This window comes from Rattus norvegicus, chromosome 12, assembly GCF_036323735.1.
Source record: "Rattus norvegicus strain BN/NHsdMcwi chromosome 12, GRCr8, whole genome shotgun sequence".
Classification (NCBI taxonomy): domain Eukaryota; kingdom Metazoa; phylum Chordata; class Mammalia; order Rodentia; family Muridae; genus Rattus; species Rattus norvegicus.
Window position 1 is genome coordinate 44,159,408 of NC_086030.1, and position 20,485 is coordinate 44,179,892.

General features: G+C 52.7%; 1 protein-coding gene across 1 annotated transcript in view; it reads left to right on the forward strand.

Annotated features, from left to right (window-relative positions):
- Fbxw8 (F-box and WD repeat domain containing 8) overlaps window positions 1-18,578 on the forward strand; it is a 90,611-nt gene extending 72,033 nt beyond the window's left edge. The window contains exons 8-11 of the mRNA NM_001107145.2: window positions 4,353-4,480; window positions 14,310-14,483; window positions 16,068-16,178; window positions 16,596-18,578. Of these exons, the coding sequence (NP_001100615.2) occupies window positions 4,353-4,480; window positions 14,310-14,483; window positions 16,068-16,178; window positions 16,596-16,740 (558 nt within the window). The 3' untranslated portion in view covers window positions 16,741-18,578. The remainder of the gene's footprint in view (window positions 1-4,352; window positions 4,481-14,309; window positions 14,484-16,067; window positions 16,179-16,595) is intronic.
- The last annotated feature ends 1,907 nt before the right edge of the window (window positions 18,579-20,485 follow it).

Here is a 20,485-nt window from a genome sequence, read left to right on the forward strand (position 1 = left end):
GAAGACTTGCGCAGTAAAGGAAAAACTGTAGTGAATTCTAGGTTTGCTGGGTCCCTAGTCTGCACCAGTCATCACTAAATACAAAAGCGTGCGGCTAGCCAGATGCAGGCCCACATAAGGACATCTGGTATCTGCTGGTCATGCTGAGCGCTGCTCAAGGGTAGGGCAGCAGCATTTCTGCTCCAGGGAGCATACAGCGCCCCTCCTCAGTTAAGGAAGCACTCCCATGGTATAAGTGCAAGGTAACAAGGCTGCACCTGACATTGCAGATAGTCCTGGGACTGTTTACCCTCAGTGTTTGAGAGCTGTGAGCGGATGACACAGGGTGGCACTCAGGAACACAAGATGCAGCACGCATGTGTGGCGAGGGTGATGGAGAGAGCAGAGCACCCTTGACTGGGTGCAGATGCAGAGCATGAGGCTGGCTTTCACTGTTCAGAACTGGCTTCTGCCCCGGCCTTTCATCCAAAGAGCAAAGTGTATTTGGTAGTGATGGGAGAGGCCAGGTAGCAGGGAGGGAGAGGGTAAGCTGTGTCTGCAGTCTCCAAGACTTTGGGTCAGGCCTTCTCTCCACGTCTTTGGAATGCGCTCCATCCCTGTTCGGCGTGCCCCTTGTTTAAAGGGAAGCAGGCAGGTTCTTTTTGATTCAAAGGGTTCTTACAATGCTGCTGTTGTGGGGAGAGCCGCATCTTCACTGTTGACCACACTGGTGAGGCAGCCTGAGGCTCCAAGGAGATGAGCCAGCCACTCTCTAAAGTTTTGGTAAAATTAAAGTCTTGTTCATCAGAACACAACCATAGTTCTGTCAGCAAAGCTCTTCGAAGGCATCTCTGTTTGTTGGTGGTTCATGCTTACAGATGGGTGATGTCAGCCCCAGGTTTAAAAGAGCTCGGAGTGGAGTGGAGAAGGAGAAGAGGGTGGCAAGCTCCAGCTGACCCCACTATGAGGGGTAGTGAGCACCTTCTGGCCTTTCTGTCAGGACTTGTCTGGAAAGCCATAACCTCTAGGCACTCTCAACAGACCTGGTCACACGTAGAAGATGCAGGCCTCCCCACCTAGAGTAGTCGCTGATGCTTTCCAGATGCTAGACCTGTGGCCATCTCCTTCTTAATACTATGGCCAGTACAACAGCCCTCCTGCTTGAGACATCAGCTGCTGGGACACAGTGTTACGATGGCTCATGATCCCAGAGGAGGCAGGTCTCACGTGGGGAAGAGTGGGCCAGCTGGGCCAGCAGCAACTGGCACAGATATGTCTCTCTCATCTGGCAGTACGCTGGCTGCCACACCCGTTCACTCCAGTGCCCGCTACACAGAAGAAGATTTGTAAATGCTTGTCACCCGGCTGTTGAATGATTTATCAAAAACCAGATAGAAACAACTTATTTATCAGAATGGAATTATGTATTCATCATGGAAGCTCTCCTAGCCATTCAAAATACCCAGAGCTTCTTGTAGTGGGGACACATCTGTAAAACACTACCCTCACACAGAGATGACTTTTGCCTGTACAGAGCAAGAGAGACAGACCTTCAAACTAAAGATCTATGCTTTTTTTTTTTTTTTTTTAACCAGACTGCTCAGGGTGGCTTGTTCCTGGAGATGGGCCTCAGTGGGCCACCACATGCTTCTGTTACATATTTTATTGTTAAAACTTACTATAAGAGGCATTATATTTAAAACATGCCTTTATAAGTAGAATTGAGAGCAGTCAGAATAGTTGAAAGCTGGGATTCTAAAGCTTTGTTTTATCAGAAACAATTTAATCTTTCTGGGGGGGGAAGTAGACAAATAGGAAACTTGCTGCCTGGCCTGTTGTGACAATGCAGCTCTCATTCCCAGAGGGTCCCACAGATCCACCTGCCCTTCAGAAGGGAGAATGAGAGCTCACAGCACTCACGCCGCCCGCAGATGTGCTGGAGACTCAGCGGATGGCAGCGCACGTCTGCCTGCGCCGTGGTTGCTGCTAACACTGCTGAACACTGCTGAACCTGCATTTGATGCTCCGCTAATCTATCGACTCGGCGGCCACATTAGTGTAGAGCACCTGCTCCCACACTGTAGCTGGGGGGAGTTTCCCCTTCTCTCAAGCATTTCTGAACACCTCTGAGAACAACTCAAGTGGTCGTGGGTTAAGACTCACCCAACCAGGGCAATAAAGAGAAAAATTAGTCTAATGCATGGTCTTAACAAGAGGGGGTGTGAGCATGAATAATTGATGTCACTAGGCTGTGGCAATCAGATCAAATGAAGTCCCATTTGCTCAACCTTATTAAAAGAGAGAGAGTGTGGGAGGGAGGGAGCCATGGTAAAGGTCGTTAAGGGACTTGTAGTGTGGAAGACCTGCCTTGGAGATGGTAATGTGTTTTCCAATCTCTGTGGTCTTTAACTAAACGCAATGGTAAAGGTTCTCTTTGGATAGTTCTGATCCGTTGAATTATTGAACATTTTGGAACTACTTGACTGCTGACTTGGATGTCTTTATGATGAATTTGCAGTCTTTTTGGCGGGGTTATCTCTCTGCATCACTTAGAGATGATTCATCCACTTGTCAAAGAGGAACTGAAAGAAAGTGAAGGCTGCCGCTGGCTTGTGTGAGCCTAGTTCTTGTGTTTCTCCTCTGCCCACCAATGTAGTGTAGAAATAAAAATGTCAGTCCAAAGTATTGAAATCTCTGTGACGATAATTAGGTCCAAAATGGCTTCATTTTTTAAAACGTTAGTAGATCTTTTTAGGTTGTTACAGAGAAGCTGTGCTTGTCCAGGGTCTACTGTGGCTGGCATCTGTGCGTGCGTGGACAGGGCCTGCACTGGAGCATTTCACCGTGGAGCTGCTGCTTAGTGCTGGGACCCTGTTCCAGACACCATCCGGTGGCCGGCTCTCACCGCTCCCCTTCCAGAGGCCACCGTAATAGTGTCCAGCTCAGCTGCTAAGGATAGACTTGATCTCGTCAGTGTTGGAGACAGCACCATCTTAGTTATTACTAAGTTGTCTAAAACAGTCTTGTCAGGAGACAGGCATGACACACGCCTTTAACCCCAGCACTCAGGAGGCAGAGGCAGGTGGGTCTCTGAGTTGGAGGCCACCCTGGTCTGCATACTGAGTCCCAGGACAGCTAACAGTACCCAGTGAGACCCTGTTTTTTAAAATTAAACAAACAAACAAGCACACTTACCTCTCTGTCCGGAACTTTTCTTGTCCGTTGCATCTTGTCTTGTGGATTAGGCATTGAGAAGGTGTTGTGGATTCTGCCTCTGACTTTCGACAGTAGTTAATTACCCTGACTGTGGTGTTAGACTACCACAGACTTGAAGATTCATGTGTTAGAAGTGTGTGCCACCTTGAGATCGATGATTCCCACAGTGGAGATGATTGAGTGTTAGGAGTTTCTCAGGACTGACACAAGAAGCTCCACTACGGAGTGCTAAGTGTCTGGGCTAACCAGAGGGGCACAGCCTCTGTAGGCGTGCCATAGAGTCACTCTGCAGACCCACAATGCTCACCGTGTGCTCAGCAGACGTCAGTACAGTGGGGTGGGAAGGCTGTGCACTGTTTACTGATTGCTGCCCAGCGGAGCTAGAAATGTCTTTCATTAAAAAGCTGACTGGACAACAAGCTATGGTGGTGTACACACTCAGGAGTCAGAGGCAGGTACTTCTCTGTGAGTTCAGGGCCAGCCTGGTCTACAGAGTGAGTTCCAGGACAGCCAGAGCTACACAGTGAGACCCTGTCCAAAAAACAAAAATCCAAACCCAAACCCTGCCTCAGGGCCTGACTCCAGGGGATGTTTGTGATCTGTCCTTCACTCTCCTCTGCTGAGGAAGAGGTGCAGCCATCTAGGAGGTTGACAGTATCTGGAGCCTGCAGGCATCTGCTTGCTGGCTTTGACACCCAGCACCAAATTCCCATCCCCAAGGGGAGAGTGGGGAGAGTATGCTGTTGGAGTGTTGCTCTGTGTGAGCCGCCATGCTGTGGTGTCTACAGTACGGCTGCCCTCAGCTCTTGTAAGCTCTGCAGCTAACCCTAGATCAGAAGCTAGTGCTTGTCGCTTCCACTTCTTAAAAGAAAAGAACCAACAGACAGACAAATCCAGAAAGCAGCTCTGTGGACTCAGGTTCAGGTCAGCTGTGGGGAGAGCTCCCTGTCTGACTGCTGCTCATCCAGACTCTTTGGTCTTTTGCCACTTGATTGGCCATGTCCTTCTACTCTCAGTGGCCTGCAAGTGTCCAAGCTACTGGGTAGCAAAGCATCTTCTGGAGACAGAGGGAAGCGCACTCCTCAAGGGTGGCACAGTGGAAAGTGGATGATGTCCTGACAGATGTGACTGACACCCTGCGCTTTCTTCCCCCTCAGATCCTGGTGTACAGCCTGGAAGCAGAGCGCTGCCTCTCGAAGCTGGGCAATGCACTTGGAGACTTCACCTGTGTCAACATCCGGGACAGCCCTCCCAACCTCATGGTCAGCGGCAACATGGACAGGAGGTAGGTCAGGGCTGACGTGGCCCCGAGCTGTGAGTACCTCATGCTTCAGCCTTGCCCGCAGGCCCAGCCCCCATCCTCTGGACCTGGAGCACAGTCACACATTAGGTAATGGTTGGACCTGCTGTGCATCCACTCCACTTCTGAAGCTTGACAGGACAGCTCTCTTGTCAGGCAGTCGGTGGATAGTCCAGGGCGATCGCTTGGAATATCTTTTGTCCCCTGCTGCAGAATTTGTTTGGCACCGAAAAACTCACTTTCCAACATTAAAAACAATAACCTAAGGGACGGCTGTGTTCAGCACAATAGGGCTGTCTGCCAAGTGAGGCCAAGACTGTATTTCAGAGACTGTGTGTCCCTCTGGTGACAGGAAAGAGACTTGATGGGAACAGATTCCAGTTTGTTTTTAGTTGATTAGTGGCTTTCTCTTTAACACATTGGCTGAGGGAGTCAGTCCCCCTCCCCGCCTCCCCCGCACAGGGCAGTGCCAGCCTTTCTTACTGCAGGATTAAAGTGTTTGAGAGACCCTTCCTGTCCACATTGTAGTTTCCTCCCCCTTGTCCTGTCTTCTTTGCTTTCTCTCTGATTTTTTGGCTAGTTACCTGCTGTGTCTGTTCCAGTGCCCCAGAGAGAGGTAGGCTGGATGGGTGCCAATGCTGCTGGCCCCTGCCCTGGGCCCAGCCCAGGCTGCAGGTGCCGGGCTCCTTGGCTGTGGGCATCAGCTCTGAGGCAGGCATTTCTTTGTGCCACATCCCAAAGCTCTGTCCCAGTAGAGCAGCAGCTTGCCCAAGTCACTGTTGGGTCACATACTATTTCCAACCCCTGAACCTCACCCACTAGCCCCATGGCCACCTACTGAAAAAGAGCCCAAGGAAAGGCACTCAGTCTCTGTCTCACAAAGGCTTACAGATGGAGCTCTGAGTTTGGTGTGCTAAGGCTTGGGGAGCTGGAGAGATGACTCAGTCAGTAAGTGACTGCTGGGCAAACGTGACCTAAAGGTAGATCCCAGAACCCATATTTAAAATAAAAAGGAGGCAAGCTGGGCATGGTGGTTCACACCTCTAATCTCAGCACTTGGGAGACAGTGTCAGGTGGATCTCTGTGAGTTCAAAGCCAAGCTAGTCTACATAGTGAGGTCTAGGCCAGTGAAGGCTACATAGGGAGACCCTGTCTAAAAATAAAATAGTAACAACTAAAAGAGGTATCTCAAATGATGAGGAAGACAGCAACTGAGGGTAGCTGGCATTGCCCTCTGACTTCTTCATGCCCTTGCTCCCAAGTGCACACACACATACACACATATACACACACACACACACACCACACACAGGCACACCAACCATCACCACCAAGGCAGGTAGCTCTAGTGTGTGACCAGGGACACAGATCAGTCCGTGATCTGAGCTGACGGTCGCAGCCGTTTTCTAGTGGAGCAGACATCAGGGGCTCTTAGGGACCTCCAAATCAGGCCTGGAGCTGTGGACCCTGGCTGGAGTGTATGTGCATTGTGAGCTTCTTGGTGCTGGCGGGAAGTCAGAGCCCTGCTCCAGAGCAGAGGACCCTTTGTGTCTCAAGACCTTAGCCCAGATAGCTCCAGGATGTCACAGCTGCTGGCTGTCAGCTGACTCTCGAAAGCTGTCATCTGGGACATGTGGGTATTCTCGGTAAAGCTGCCTTTTTTACTCTGGATTGATGATACCCGCCTCCTCATGCACCATGACTTGATGAGGCACCGTCTGCCCAGTTCAGAAGGCCCTCTGGTCTGTGTGAAACCCAAGTTTAATTTTGAGAAATCCAATTTATTAGAATGTAGTGGAATTGAAAATTTTAAATAAAACAGGGAGGTCACAGGTTCTCAGCACAGCATCAGTCAATAGATGACAGGCAGGGGCAGAGCTCCTCAGAGTTAGAGCCCTGGATACCCCTACCCTTTAGAATAAACCCAGACAGTAAACCCAGACTACAGGCCTGGGCTTGCATCCCAAGTGAGGGCTTACAGTTAGCCTTTGGAGGAAAAGCCAAGACTTGCTTCACCTAAAAGTCAAGATCCTCAATCCCTCCCTCTATGGAAGAATTGAAACATATGTAAGCCCCTATTGGTACATTCCCAGGCTAGCCCCTGCTAGGGCAGCCTGCCCAACAGCTAGGCATACAACATGGACACACTGTTCCCATTAGTCACTAGTCTGCTCTTTTCTCCTGAGGAAGAGCAGGGTATTTTAGGCTCACTCAGTTCCAGGAGAGTGGTTACAGCCTCCTGCCCCACCCTACAGTTCTGTAGTGGGAATCCCTGTTCAGGGCAGGGCCACAAGAAAACACCGGGATGGTGTGAAGCCTGGCACAGCCACTTCCCCAGTGTCTGCTGCAGTCCATCAGGCTGACTTCCGTCACAGCTCGGGGCTTGGTTTTCTTATTTCATCTGTGGGTTTGCTGGTGGTGAGACTGAGGGCAGCAAACTACAACCAGAGCCTCCATGTCTGTCGGTGAGTGGAAGACGCTTGTAGCTGTTGGCTCAGGGCTGTGTCCAGTGAGCCCTTCCCTGTGTGCCTTAGTCCCTTGCCAGTGACAGCCAGGGACCAGAGTAGGGCACTCTCACGTGCTGCCAGAGACTCATGTGGAGCTGAGCGCAGCTGTTGGGATGCTAATACACTGCTTGGACCACGCGCTCTCACCCTCCTAGATTTCATTTGTTTGACACAGAGCGAGAGTGCATGTTGCAGAACATACGCGGGGATCAGAGGACAGCATCATCTCAGGCCTTGCCTCCTCCATGTTGGCTGTGTGTACAGACTAGCTAGTCTGGGAGCTTGTGGGGACCCCCCCAACTCTACCTCTCATCTCATCATGCGACTACCACATTACAGATGTGTGCTCCTGTGTCCAGCTTTACCTGGGCCTTGTGAGCCCAAACTCAGGTCCTTATTCTTGTCTGTCAAGCATTTTCACGAAGTCATCTCCACCAGAAGTTCACTTTTGGAAACTCTTCCTTGAGGTGGAGTTCATGTGCTGTGTAACCCGCCAATTTAAACGCACAGACAATTTCAGAATAGTGCCCCAGACAGAAGCCCCGCGCCATGAGCAGTCCCTGTCCGCCCAGGCTCTGCACTCTGAGTAGCACTAGCTGACTTTCCTTCAGTGTGCACTTACCTGTAGACATCTATGTACATGCTTGACACGAGGCCTCCTATGACTGATTGCCATGTAGTCTCATGTTTTCAGGGTGAGCTATGTGTTAGTGTGCATCATAACACTGCCCTTTTTATGGCCGGGTAGTGCCCATCACTGGACAGACAGCATCCGTCCATCTCTAAGCCAGTGGACATGTGGGTGCTTTAGTTAATTAAATCTCTTAATAGTTTTGACCATTATAGTAATTCATGTGTAATGTTTTGTGTATCTTCAGTTCTCGTATGAATGTAGACACCTGGAAATTGAGTTGCTGGCTTCAGTGGTAATTGTCACGCCTTTCTGGAGTAGCTGCTCATCCTGCCTGCCCTGGCCCAGTTTCTCCTTGTCCTTGGCCCCGGGCAGTCCTCAGTTTCTGTGGCAGGCAACTGGTCTCCTTGTGCTTTGATCTGCATTGCCCTGGTGCTGATGTCTAAGGACCCAATTCCTGAACCCGTCTATACATTCCATGGAGATGTGTCTGTCCAAATCCTACTGTGGGTATATGGAAGGGTAAGGCATGGTTTCACTGTGTAGCCGACTGGCTTAGCGCCTGCTGTGTAACATTTGGTACGAATTTTGTTTTTTGTTTTGTTTTTGTTTCTTAAAACAGGGTTTCTCTGGTAGCCCTGGCTGCCCTGGAACTCTGTAGACTAGGCTGGCCTCAAACTCAGAGCCTCCTGTCTCTGCCTGCTAGGATTAAAGGTGTGTCCATTCCCCCCCCCCGCCCCGCCCCACTGCCCTGCTCCAAATCCTATTTTCAATGGAGGTTTTTATTGTTGAGTTGTAGCAGGTTTTTCGCTTCTCTGGGTGCAAATCTCTTGTCAGATGAGTCCTCTGCAAGCCTTTCCTCCCCTTGTGTGAAGGGTGTTCTCACTGCTAACAGTTTCTCCACAGCATAGGCTTTAAATGCTAGTTCAGTGTGATTTATCTGATTTTCCTTTTGTTGCTTGTGCTAGCATTTATTTATAAGAAACAGTTCCTTAGTCCAGGGTTGTCAGTCTGGTTTTTTGACTTTTAAAATTTAATCTTGGGGGGGAATTAAAAAAAAAAAAAAGAAAAAAGAAAAAAAGAAAAAAAATTTAATCTTATATTTAAAATGCATGACCTAGCTGTCAGGTGATTTGGGTTCAGTGTGAGGCGGAGCCTAGCTTTGCACTCAGTTGTCTCGGTGCGGTTTGTTGACAAGACTGCTCTTTCTGTCCTTACCTGAACTGACTGTAAACCAGTGTGGGCCAGCTCTCGCTCCGCCCGTCGACGTCTCCCCAGCTGGGTGGGCTTCCTGCACAGATTGTTTAAGGTGGACTGGAGAGGTACCTTCTAAAGCCAGCCTTGCTCAGTGCTCGGTCACTGGGGATGGACGTGGACTGCTTGGGTGTGAGAGTCACCTGGAGGACGAGGCAAGTCTCAGGACAGCTGGGCTGTACAGTGAGGCTGTCTGTGAGAGTGGGCCGCAAGGAGGGCCAGCTGTTCAGAGCATGCACTGCCCTTCCAGAGGCCCTCAGTGTGATTCTCAGCAGCCACAAAAGGCAACTCCAGCTCAGGGGACCAGATGCCCTCCTCTGGCCTCTGTAGGCACCTGCACTCACATGTGCACATAAATGCACATAGACACACAATCAGAACTAAAATCTTAAGAAGAACAAGACAAAAATGTGCTACATAGGTATGCAAACTATCTATAGTCTCAAATTTATTGTTTTTAAATGTGTGCATGCATGCTGGTGAGGGTGCACGGCCACAGTGGGCATTTGGAGGTCCCAGGACAACTGTGGAGTTGGTTCTCTCCTTCCACCCTTACCAAGCCTCTAGGGACGAAACTCAGGTCACCAGGCTGCTGCAGTCTTTGCCCTTGCCGAGCCAGCTTGCTGAGCTCGTGTGCTTAAAGCACCATTTCCAAGCTAAAAGCGTCCATGCTTCCCGTTTTGCTGCTTTGTCCAGCAGTGCTGTCCTGGGCAGTGTCCCAGGCTGGCTTTTCCTGAGCCATGGAGTTTGGGGGTTAGTAGAGTCCCTGAGCAATCAGGTGCTCAGAGCTTAGGATCACCCCTTGGGTTGCAGCTTAGCCCAGCCGGACAGAGCTGGCGAGGTCCACCTGCACACACAGTGTTTGGTTGCTATGGACTTGAGCCTTCTGGGAAGGCTGGGGTGCTGTGTGGGTGAGGTGTGGGTTCCGCATGCACTGTGTGCAGCTCCACAGCTTGGTACAGCCTGGTCAAATGGCAGTGTGTGCTGACCCTTTCAAAACACGTTTCCCACGTACATTTCTGTACATCACCTTTAGTTCCTGGATAGAAATGCAGCCAGCCCAGCATCCAAACCCTGCCAGCTTTGCCTCAGTCTGCTTGTTACCATGCAGCACTGTTGAATTCAAACCAACAGGAAGCACGCCCCAAGGTGTGACCCCCCAATTAAAGAGTCTTCTCGCTTCCTTCCAGCCCAGCACACAGAGAGTTGTAGTGTGCTCATGAGTGCTGCCTGCTGCCAGGGAGCGTGCAGGGTGTGAACGAGCAAGTGTTATAATGAGTTATTCAAAGCTCTACACAGGACCAACCAGAGCGTGCCTCCCTCTCTGTTCCAGCGCGTTTCCCTGCCCATCAGATGGATGCTCCTCTGCTGGAGTCTTTGGAAGGTTCTGGTGTCTTTTGTTTTAATTGGCGGGCTAAAGCCGCCTCCTATGGTTCGGTTTTCATTAGCAAGGGCTGCAGAGAAGGGAGCATTGGGGCTGTCCTCCAAGCCCATCCATGAATATTAAACATAGGACAATTATAGCTTTCAGACCAATTACTTTTCTTTCAGCAGGCAAAGTGGTGACACTCACTAGATGAGGATTCGCAGTTCCTACTGTTGGCCCCTGCTTGTCCCTGGAATCAGTGAACCTGGCATGTGCCTCTGCCCATCTGCTGGGCTACCTGTTTCCCAGTGCGGAGTGTGCGATTTAGCTGGGTGCTGAGGCTGCCGGCTCTGCCAGAGCTGCAGCATTGTGGGTTAGTACAGCACACTGTCAGATGCTCTGGGATGATCGATACCTGCTTCCTAATATGAATTTGATGCTTTGAGTGGACAGGACACTGCAGTATATGCAGTTCTGCCTGAGACAAGCCAGATGTCTCAAAACTGGGTTCTACTGATTGGCTGGTTTCTGAGTCATTAGCAAACCTGAGCCGCTGTGTCTCTGCTGTGTGTTGTCTTGTTTGGCGTGCTGTGCTGTTGTAAGCACAGAAACAGACGACAAACTTTGAACTAATGGACCAAAGGTTTGCCCTTGTATTCCTAACAGCCACACTAAACACCCACAGAGGGTTTCTGGTAGATCCGACTAACAGCATGAAGGAGATCTCATTCAGGGCTCCAGCTGGAGGATCCCTCCTGGTTCCCCCACGACCTTGGGTCTCTGTCTATAGGGGCCTGAAGACAGGCAGGCTGTCTCACTGAGTGAGGCTGGGGGTGAGTCTACACTCTCCCCCATCTTGCCATGTGGTCATGTGTTATTTTGTTGTTCGTGTGTTTTTACACCAGGATTTCTTAAAACTTCTCATAGCCAAGAATGACCTTGAACTCTTGGTCCTCCTGCCTTCACTCCCTTGTGCTGGGATCCCAGGTCCCACTCTCCCACATTATACCCACTTCACACTGGCCATGAACCTTGTAAACTGTCTGAAACAGTTGGGTGCGTGCATGCCAGGGTCAAGCCAGCATGCCCTGAGGCCTGATTTTTAAACAGCATGGCAGAACCTTGAGTAAAGTAAAAACCTCCCTTAGGGCTCTGGTTACATTTCCCCTCCCAAGGAACTGCTGTTAGCATTTAACTTCTAAACTGTGCACCCAGAAGCCAGTGCAGTGTCCTGTACGCAGCCTTGTGTTGGCTGGCTGTCCCCACACACTGCTCTCTTCCTGAGGACTCATCCCTGACCCTAGTGCATGATCACTGTCACAGCTGGGCAGTTCTTGTCCCTATGGTTCCATCTGCACCCACTCATCGGCTCCTGGGAGTCCACGGTCCACCGTTGGCATGTCCTACGGTTGCCTGAAGTGGTGCACAGATAATGACATCCCCTCCCCTCCAGTCACTCACACGCATAGCATCTTTAAGCTGCCTCTAATTTCCCTTTCAGCCTAATGATTACTCCTTAACTGGCACTCCCTTCTCCCTTAGGCGCCAAAGGCTTCTTGTATGCTTCCATTTCTAAGGGGACATTCTGCAGTGTGTGTATTTTATTCTGGCCAGTGTTCACCGATCACTAAGCCCAGGACATCACCAGGACCGCCTTTCGGTGTGATGCCCCTGCCCTCCACACCTCTTGCTGTCTGCCATGCTGGAATCCTTGCTGCTTTTTCATGAAGTTTGTGTTTATTCTGGAAGGTGGATAACCATCTTTGTGAGCAGGGGTTAAGGTGGTCATGGCTCCTCACTGCCCCTGCACCGAGAATAGAGGGCAGCCGCCCTGCTCTGAGTCTAAAAGATGAGTCTAAAAGGTCTGTGCTCCTGCAGGACAGGGGGGATGGTGTGTGGTAGAAAGCTGCCCAGGTTTCTGAATCAGGCTCTGTGCTTGTCTTGTGCTACTGATGCAGCCCTGTGGCTGATAGCCTGACTGTCCACCAAGCAGGCAGGTGAGCGAGTTTCCCTCATCGTGGGCGTCACTGAAGGCTGGAATGTGAGGAGACCGTGATCACGCTGCATCTGCAGTCAGGAGAAAGGGTGCATGCTGCAGCTGGACGCCTTTCCTGTCCACTCCAGAAGCATGCAGCAGCAGTGCCTTCTCTGCCTTGCCAGCCCACGCCTCACACTGGGGAGCCTGAGCTCAGTCCCTGCAGAGGGTCTGCAGGTGCAGCAGTCATGCGCCTCCCCACCTGGGGCGTTACAGTGTTTATAACTGGATGCGGTGTGCCTAAGGCATTCCCGTGGGGTTTTCTTGCCCTTTCTCTGTGTCCTCACTTGGAGGGACCTGTTATGGAGGAGGAGCTGCTGCTCAGACTTGCTCGCTGCTCATCATCTGACAGACTTGTGTAGTCTTTTTAGGGCAGCCTGTGGGTTTTTCTTTATTAGAAACAAGGTCTTGCTATGTAGCCCAGGCTAGCCTCAAACTCTCAGCAGTCCTCCTACTTCAGCTTCCTGAGTAAACCCAGAATCCTGCCCATGTTAGGCAAGGGCTCTACCACCACACTATATCACAGGCCCATTTTTATGTGACACAGAATGTGATTAGAGCTGTTGAGGGTGGCCTAGAACTTGCCACCCTCCTACCTCAGCCTCTCAGGTACCTGGTGTTATATGTAACTTGGCTCCAAGTTGAGAAAGCACAGCATACACTAACATTAACTGCTATCATAAAACTAAAGATGCATTTAAGATCAGATTGTGCCCACGTAGCCCAGGAGGCATCTGGATCCCCACCCAGGAGCTGGAGGTACGGTATTTGTGGTCTGTCTGATGTGGGTACTGGGACCTAAACTCAGATCCTCTCCAAGAGTAGTCCATGTTTTTTTACCTGTGGATCCTGGCTCCAGCCCCGAGTGTGTGTCTTACAATCAGTGGTCGTTTACACAAACTGGAGCAGTTGGGGCTGAAGAAGTGGCTCATGGGTTCCGAGCACAAGCCCAGCGCTCACATGGCAGCTCACAGCTGCCACTCCAGGTCCCCAGGATCCATCTGAGGCCTCCCCCGGGTTTGCAGATAAACACACATAAACATACTTTTAAATGTCATTGTTGATTTGGGCGTATTATTGATAAATTGCTCTGTTTCTCTTAAATCTGGTATCCTTTTTGATTGACAGTTGGCAGAAACAGTGCTGCTAGGTGTCTGGCTGTTTGGAGGGTCCTGTTAGAGCAGGGGCTTACTTCAGCCCCCTGGAGCTGACGGCAGTTTTCCTCCATGGACAGTGCATGAGAGACTGACCAGTCTCCAGGGGCTCCTCCTGCTCCTGTTGTCAGCCTGACGTTACCAACCTACCTTTCTGGGCATGGAGCTGCCCTCCCTTCCTGAGGTCCGAGCCAGCAGGGCTGCTCTGCACGTGGCTGGCCATGCCTGTTGCTGTGTAGGGAGTGACTATTGTTTATTGTTTAAGCTCTTTGGGTTTTCTCTTTCCCTAAAACGTCACTTACTCATCAAAGTTCTGATTTTGGAAACTGAACAACAGCAGAGCTCAAGCGGCAAACCTGGGCAGAACTAGGGACCCAGGAACCTGGAGAGGGCATAGACCAGGAGAGACATGGAGTCAAACACCTAACTTAGACTAACTTAGTCCTCCATAGTGTTGGCTCTGGCTCCCCATGGGCAAGTTTGCCAAACTTTTGGTAAAATTTGCCCTAAAATCCAGCTCTTCGGCTCAGAGCTGCAACATCCATCCTTGTCCCGTGTGTGCCTGGTGACCGACTACACAGTGACAGGGCCTGGGGAGTGAGTGAGGCATAATCTCCAGGTTCAAGTCATCCCAGGCCCCTGGACGCGGCTAGGGCTCCTGTGTGGGTGCAGTCTGGGACAGCACATGCTTGCTCCTGCCTCACCCTGGCTTTTTGTCAGATTTGTTTCTGATCACAAGACAAAGCTTTTCCGAGTTGCTTCTCTGAGTTCCCCATGGGGGAATCCCACTGGGACATTCTAGGGGCTGCGGTGCTGGTGCCTGCAGGCGTCCTCAGTTACCCCCTTCTCCTCGTGCTCTTCTTCCAGAGTGAGGCTTCATGACCTCCGCACCGATAAGATTGCCCTGTCGCTGTCCGCCCATCAGCTGGGGGTGTCTGCAGTCCAGATGGATGACTGGAAGATTGTTAGTGGAGGCGAGGAGGGGCTGGTGTCTGTGTGGGATTACCGCATGAACCAGAAGCTGTGGGAGGTGCACTCCAGGTAAGCTGGCTCCTGGATACAGGCCACCTGTGCCCTTGCTGCGCCTTCCTGAAAGCACTTTGCAGGGGAGGTGACCTCGGCTTGGAAAGGCACCAATCTGGAGACCTGAGCTCCTCTCTTCCAGTAATGCTGCCCTCAGTAACACACAGCCAGTTCTTAGGATCACTGAATGCTTCACAACTACTGTGCAGGTTACTGTGTGAACTCCTTTACCTTAATTCCCAGAAGGAAGAAGCCAGCGTGGGGAGACGGATCCCCAGTGTGCGGGTGGAAGGGTTGGCACAGCCCCACTCTATGTGCCAGACTCTGTGTCCTCGTGTGCTCTGTGTGGCTCGCACCTCACCTAAGTATGGAGACGGGCAAGCCTCAGCTAAGGGGAGCTCATCTCAACCGGAGCAGGAGTGTTGAGGTGCGGATCCTGACCCAGGCCCAGGCTTCTCGAGCTGGAGCAATCCTGTGAAGTTGTTCGTGTGAGACTGCCTCACTTTTGAATTTAGAATCCGCCAGGAGTTCCCACCTTGGTCGTATGCCTTCAGTGGCAGAGTCTGCCCTCTAAGCTGAACGCTGGCTCCTCTGTGACAAGGGTACGAAGCTTCGGGAGCTGTTATACAAAGTCAAGACAGCTCCACAGACATTTCCAAAGGCAGCAAAGTAAAATTAGTTTCTCTCGTGGCCTTCAGCGTAGTGAGTACTCGGTTAGCAACTTTTATCAGATCAGAACCCCCTGTCCTACCACACTCTGTGTCTTTGCCCTTCCCTAACTTCCCCGATGATACACCATGCTGCCACCAGGTGGTGCCACAGGGCAAAGCAAAAGCTCCACTCGGAAAAGTGTTGGCCTGAGCTTTCAGAGCAGCTGGTACTTGGAGTCCAAGACAGCGCCAGCCTTTCTGGGCCTCTGCAGGGCTCACACCTTCTCACCACCAAGGGGAGGCTAAGGAAGTGAGGTCCAGCCCAGCCCCTCCCCCCAGGCCCTCTCTCATAGGTGCCCCGTGCCTGTCCCAAGCTCTGTCTAGGACAGCTGCTGTCTGACCACCCGTCTCCCCTCACAGGCTCCCTCCTTTTTGTGTCCTTTTGCCCAAAAGCCCGTTCTTGCTACAGGCCGCTGCCTCCCTTCCTAGTGGCCTCAGCCAGCCCCACTTAGTATGGTGTGGCATTCCTCCTCCTCGCAGAGGTGAGCACCTTACCGTCCCACTAGTTTGGAGCCTCTGAGAGGGAGCACCCAGCTCTGCTCTCTGCTGTCCCCTGGCTCACAGCACAGGAGCTGTCATCTGTGGCCATCAAGACTGGGGCCTCACCCCTCATGAGGATGAGAGGTCGCCCGTGCGGCTTGTCAGATCTTTATGCCACGTCATAGGTTTGTCTCAGGTTGAGTGTTCTTATAGCCCACACCAGCTTGTTGAAGCAGTCAGCTGGAGTGTGTCTGCAGAATGGCACGCTGCCAGAGGAGACCGTGCTTGCGACTGCTCTGGGAGCTGAAGCTGGGCCCAGTCCTCCATAGTGCAAAGTGCCCAGAAGGTTCTGCCGCACACAGCGTGGAAGGAAGGCTGCTCCCGCCTTACAGTGCTCTTCCTACCTCCGCAGGCACCCCGTGCGCTATATCTCCTTCAACAGCCACAGCCTGATCACCGCCAATGTGCCCTACGAGAAGGTGCTGCGAAACTCCGACCTGGACAACTTTGCCTGTCACAGGAGGTCAGTGTGGGGTTGGGTGGAGTCCGCACGCGTCTGAGAAATGACTTTTCCCTGCTCCGTCCCAGCCACATCGTCCTCTCAGGGTATGAGCCTTGTCCTGGTTTTGTAGAGATTTGGAGCACAGTGACTGCTATAGCAGGAGCATATGCTGAGTGCCTGCAGTGTTCTGCAGCTGCTCCTGGCATTGGGGACACAGAGATACAATGTCAGTTGACAAGAAAAGACTGCGCTGAGGTCCGTTCAGATGCTTCTTCATAAGCACTGTCTTTTGGGCGTCCCTACTCGCCTCAGCCCTGGGGTCTGCATATCTGACACACTATGGCCTCAGAGCACGTGAGCACAGTGGAGGGCTAGCCTAGACTTTGCATCTCCTCCCACAGCAGCCTTGGTGACTGTGCTTATCTCTGCTTCCTCTAGACACCGCGGCCTGATCCATGCCTATGAATTTGCTGTGGACCAGCTGGCCTTTCAGAGCCCTCTTCCTATCTGCCGCTTACCCCGTGACACCGTGGCTGGATACAGCTATGACCTAGCCCTGTCTTTCCCCTATGACAGTATTTAGGGTGTCACCTCATGTAGAAGTGGGAAGGGCGACCTACAAATATCAGAGCTGGAGGGAGGCTCTGCAGTACATAGTGGAAGTGTGGGGGCAGTGCCCTGTGTGCCTGCGGCCCTACAGCCTTGTCACCCCGTGCAGCACCTGTACAGAGCCTGAGCCAGAGCCCACTGCCGTCTCCTCCTCCTCCTCCTCCTCCTCCTCCTCCTCCTCCTCCTCCTCCTCCTCCTCCTCCTCCTCCTCCCTCCTAGGGCTTTGGTAGGACTGGCTGATGACTCAGAGTTAACCTTTCCAGGGGTGGCTTCAACCCCCCTCAGCCTGGGGACACCCAGGCCTTCACTCCTGCTGCTCTGCTGGGTATGGTGCTGAGGGCGGAACCCAGAGTCTCGCACATGCAGGCAAGGCTCAGCCTCCAAGCTGCTTTCCAGCTCACAGTGGTCTCCTGACCCCGCCCCAGTCCACACTGTTGATAATTATAGAGCACCCTTACCTGTGTGAGGAGTGTCCTGCATCACTTGCTGTTCTGTCCTGTACATGTGCTATGAAGGAGACAGCCATTCTTCCCTGCAGAGCGGAAGGGCCATTCCACAGGGATGGGGTTGGGTCAGTTTCCGAGCTGGTGGTGTCTCTTCCCTCAGCAGCTGCTGGGCTCTTGACACACACTGAGGCAGTGTAGCTCACCCAGTCTGCCCCACACAGTGCCAGGAGGCCCAGTCAGAGCTCCTCAAAATCCCCACAGACCAGGCCCCTCACAGGCCTGCACAGAGCACAGGCCACCAGGTCTCAGGAAGCAGAGTCTTCCTCCCGGCAAATACCAGCTCAAAACACAAGTGGGCCGGGAAACCCCACATTGGTCTGCAGAGAGCCCAAAGAAGGGGGATGGGGGGTGGGCTCCACGGTGTGGAGACCAAGTTGGTAACAAAACAAAGGTGCTGGGGGGCCTGAGAGGGTGTGCACCTTCCGAGGGAAGGGGCTGACCGCTCTTAGCTGCAGTGAGCTGGGAGCCAGCAGAAAATCATCCTCAGTGGCCTGCTCATTTCCAGTGCTGGGATGGGGTCTGAGGCCTCTGCCACTGAGCCACACCACCAACCAGGGTGTGGTTTTGTGGCATGAGGGTTTCTCAGATCACAGCATTGAGGCCTCAGAGGTCCACAGTCTGCTGCTACACAGGACACAGAGCGGGCTGAGGCTGAGGCCTCTCCCCTTGCAGAACCCTTCCTCAGCACTTGGAAATGCCCAGAGCAGCCCGCCTCCCTCTTGCTGTGCTGGCGCCCCCTGCTGGCCTGGTCTCGCTACATCTTCCCTAGAGCTCTCCCAACCCTGGAGCTAGGTCACTGGAGAGACTTCTGTCAGAGAAATCAGCTGTGCGGTCAGCTCCCTTCTGGCCTTCACAGCCATGAAAGGCCACTGAAGAGCTTTAAGAGCAGATGCAGAGGTGACTAGAGTAGTTTAAGCATATGTGCCCTCCTAGCCCCTCAGCCCCTGCCCCGATTAGGAAAGCACCGAGCTTCTCTGCTGTCAGCCTCCGGGAAGACACCCCTTCCCCACAGAGCATCCGATCTACCCCCAAGATCTGTCCTCACTGACTCCTGAGGTTGCTGCCGCTGCACCTGCTCACAGGGTCGGGGACAGGTGGTCTCCGTTAGCTCCCTGTGCTGCCTCTAAAGACAAGACACCAGGGTGTGTCCCTGGGAGCCAGAAGTGGTCACACATCTACAGCTTGCCTTTTGCCTTAAGCGGCCACGTCTGCTGTATTATTAAAAGTTCTGGACTTACGGCCTTGTTTGCTGCTCCTGTAAGGTGCACAGGGCTGATCCTGGACTCAATGAAGTCTTCCTCCGCCACGTGTAGCTCTGGTTTGTTTCTCACAGCTGGGGGTGCGGGGGCACAACATGACAACTGGCTGTCTGTCCACGGAGGTGACATGCTTCTGAAGCTCAGACAGCTCCCGTGGAAAGAGTCTCTAGGTTACTGTGCGGCTTACAGCTGGGCACAGAACTGCCAGCCTTCCCAGCAGGGGCCTTTGAGTTCTTCCTGAATGGGAAACCCCGCAGCCGAAGGAGGAAGCACTTGGTTCCCTGTATGAGGTGGGTGCCCCAGTCCACTTGTCAGGGCAGCAGCACACACTGTTTGCTTGGAGTTCAGAACGGTCTCCCCTGGTGAGGGGCTTCAGGTGATAACTGCCCCACGCCAGTGCCTCTGATGGAGACACCACTACCCATGAGCTCTTGCTTGAAGCAGCAGATGGCATGGGCCGTGGCATTGTAGCCACACAGCCAGGCCAGATGGTTACCTGGCTACTGCAGCAGGCCTGCGGCGACTTGGCCAGCATTGCCCGTGTGCGCGGTAGCCGAGTCCCTCCTGGGCAGCAGCCTGCGCTCAGCCTCCGCTGCTGCTGTGCACTGGGGAACTTCTCCCTGGAACGGGGGAGCTCTAGCCTGTGCCCAGCTGAGCCTGTGCTATGGCAGCTGCCCCTCCTAGGACAAACAAACTGCCTCACGGCTGCAGGGGCCCTTGCAGTACCCCCACTTTCCCTGTGGGGACAAGCTTGTCCCTTGCTGGCTTGGCATCACTGTGTTGCCACCCTTCCCTAGCCAGAGTTCTGAGCCCCCTGTGGCCATGTTCCTGCCTCAATCCCCGTTGGCATTTGCCCAGCTCACAGTGAAGACAAAGGTGCCACTGATGCCTTTGGGAGTGGCCCAGTTCCGGCACTGGCTCCCTCAAGGTTACGGCATACAAGGACAGTCTTTATGGCAGGTGTTTGCCAAAGCTCAAGGTGACTTGCACTCTGCCTCTCTGTTCACCAACCTGGGCCTCTTCCAGCACAGTGGAACTTGGCCTGGTCAGCTGCAGGATCCAGGACCAGCCCTCTCTCCCCCATTTAGCACAGCGCACAGGAGTATGAACCAGAGCCTCACAGAGTGGGTTTGTTCAAGCCTTGAAGAACCTGGTTTGCCAAGGGTCAGACTTGCAGGCTGCTCTGCTCTTGCCGTTTCTTACCCATGACTTATGTGTCACTAGGCTGCAGGAATCCATCGGGCCATGAGGTTTGTATCACACAGCCCTCTGGGAAATGTGCCAGGTTAAACATCAGCCTCAAACCACCTCCAAACTGGGTAGGGGAGGGGGAGGGAGAAGAGTGGGGGCATCTTTATAAGTAGAACATAGTTTCTCCCACCTGCTATCCCACCACTTAAGAGGACTTTAAGTTGGAGGACCTGTCTCTAGAAACAAAAGGTGGCAACAGGACGATAATATAGGGTAGATCCCACCGTCAACTTGCTATAGAATACAGAGCACTCCTGACCTCCACCCAGCTGCTGAGAACCCGACTCCACCTGCTTCTCACCCACACCCCTGGGGCCTCAGAGCTCCTCAGCAGCCTTAGGTGCCACCTGGTCAGCTTGGGTCTCTGAAGGTCACTATCCAGTGTGACCGGTGGAGAGCCTTACTTACCTGTCCCACAATAAGTGTTAGCACAAACCCTGCTTCACGCTGCTGACAGGCACCTCATCTGGCTCATGTCACACACACGGGAGGCCTGGCTGCACCGTGTGGAGTACCACCCACCTACACACAGCCCTGTAAGAAACAATACCTGCTTCCTCCCTGCCCTGCAGGTCACACAGCCCAGCTGGGGCTGCCCAGGGCAGTAGCCTTCAGCCCTTGTTGCTCCAAGGCCAGAAGCCCCACGGGAAACTAAGGAAATAGTCTGTACTCCTTGGGAGCAGGTTTGCACCAGTTCATGGTC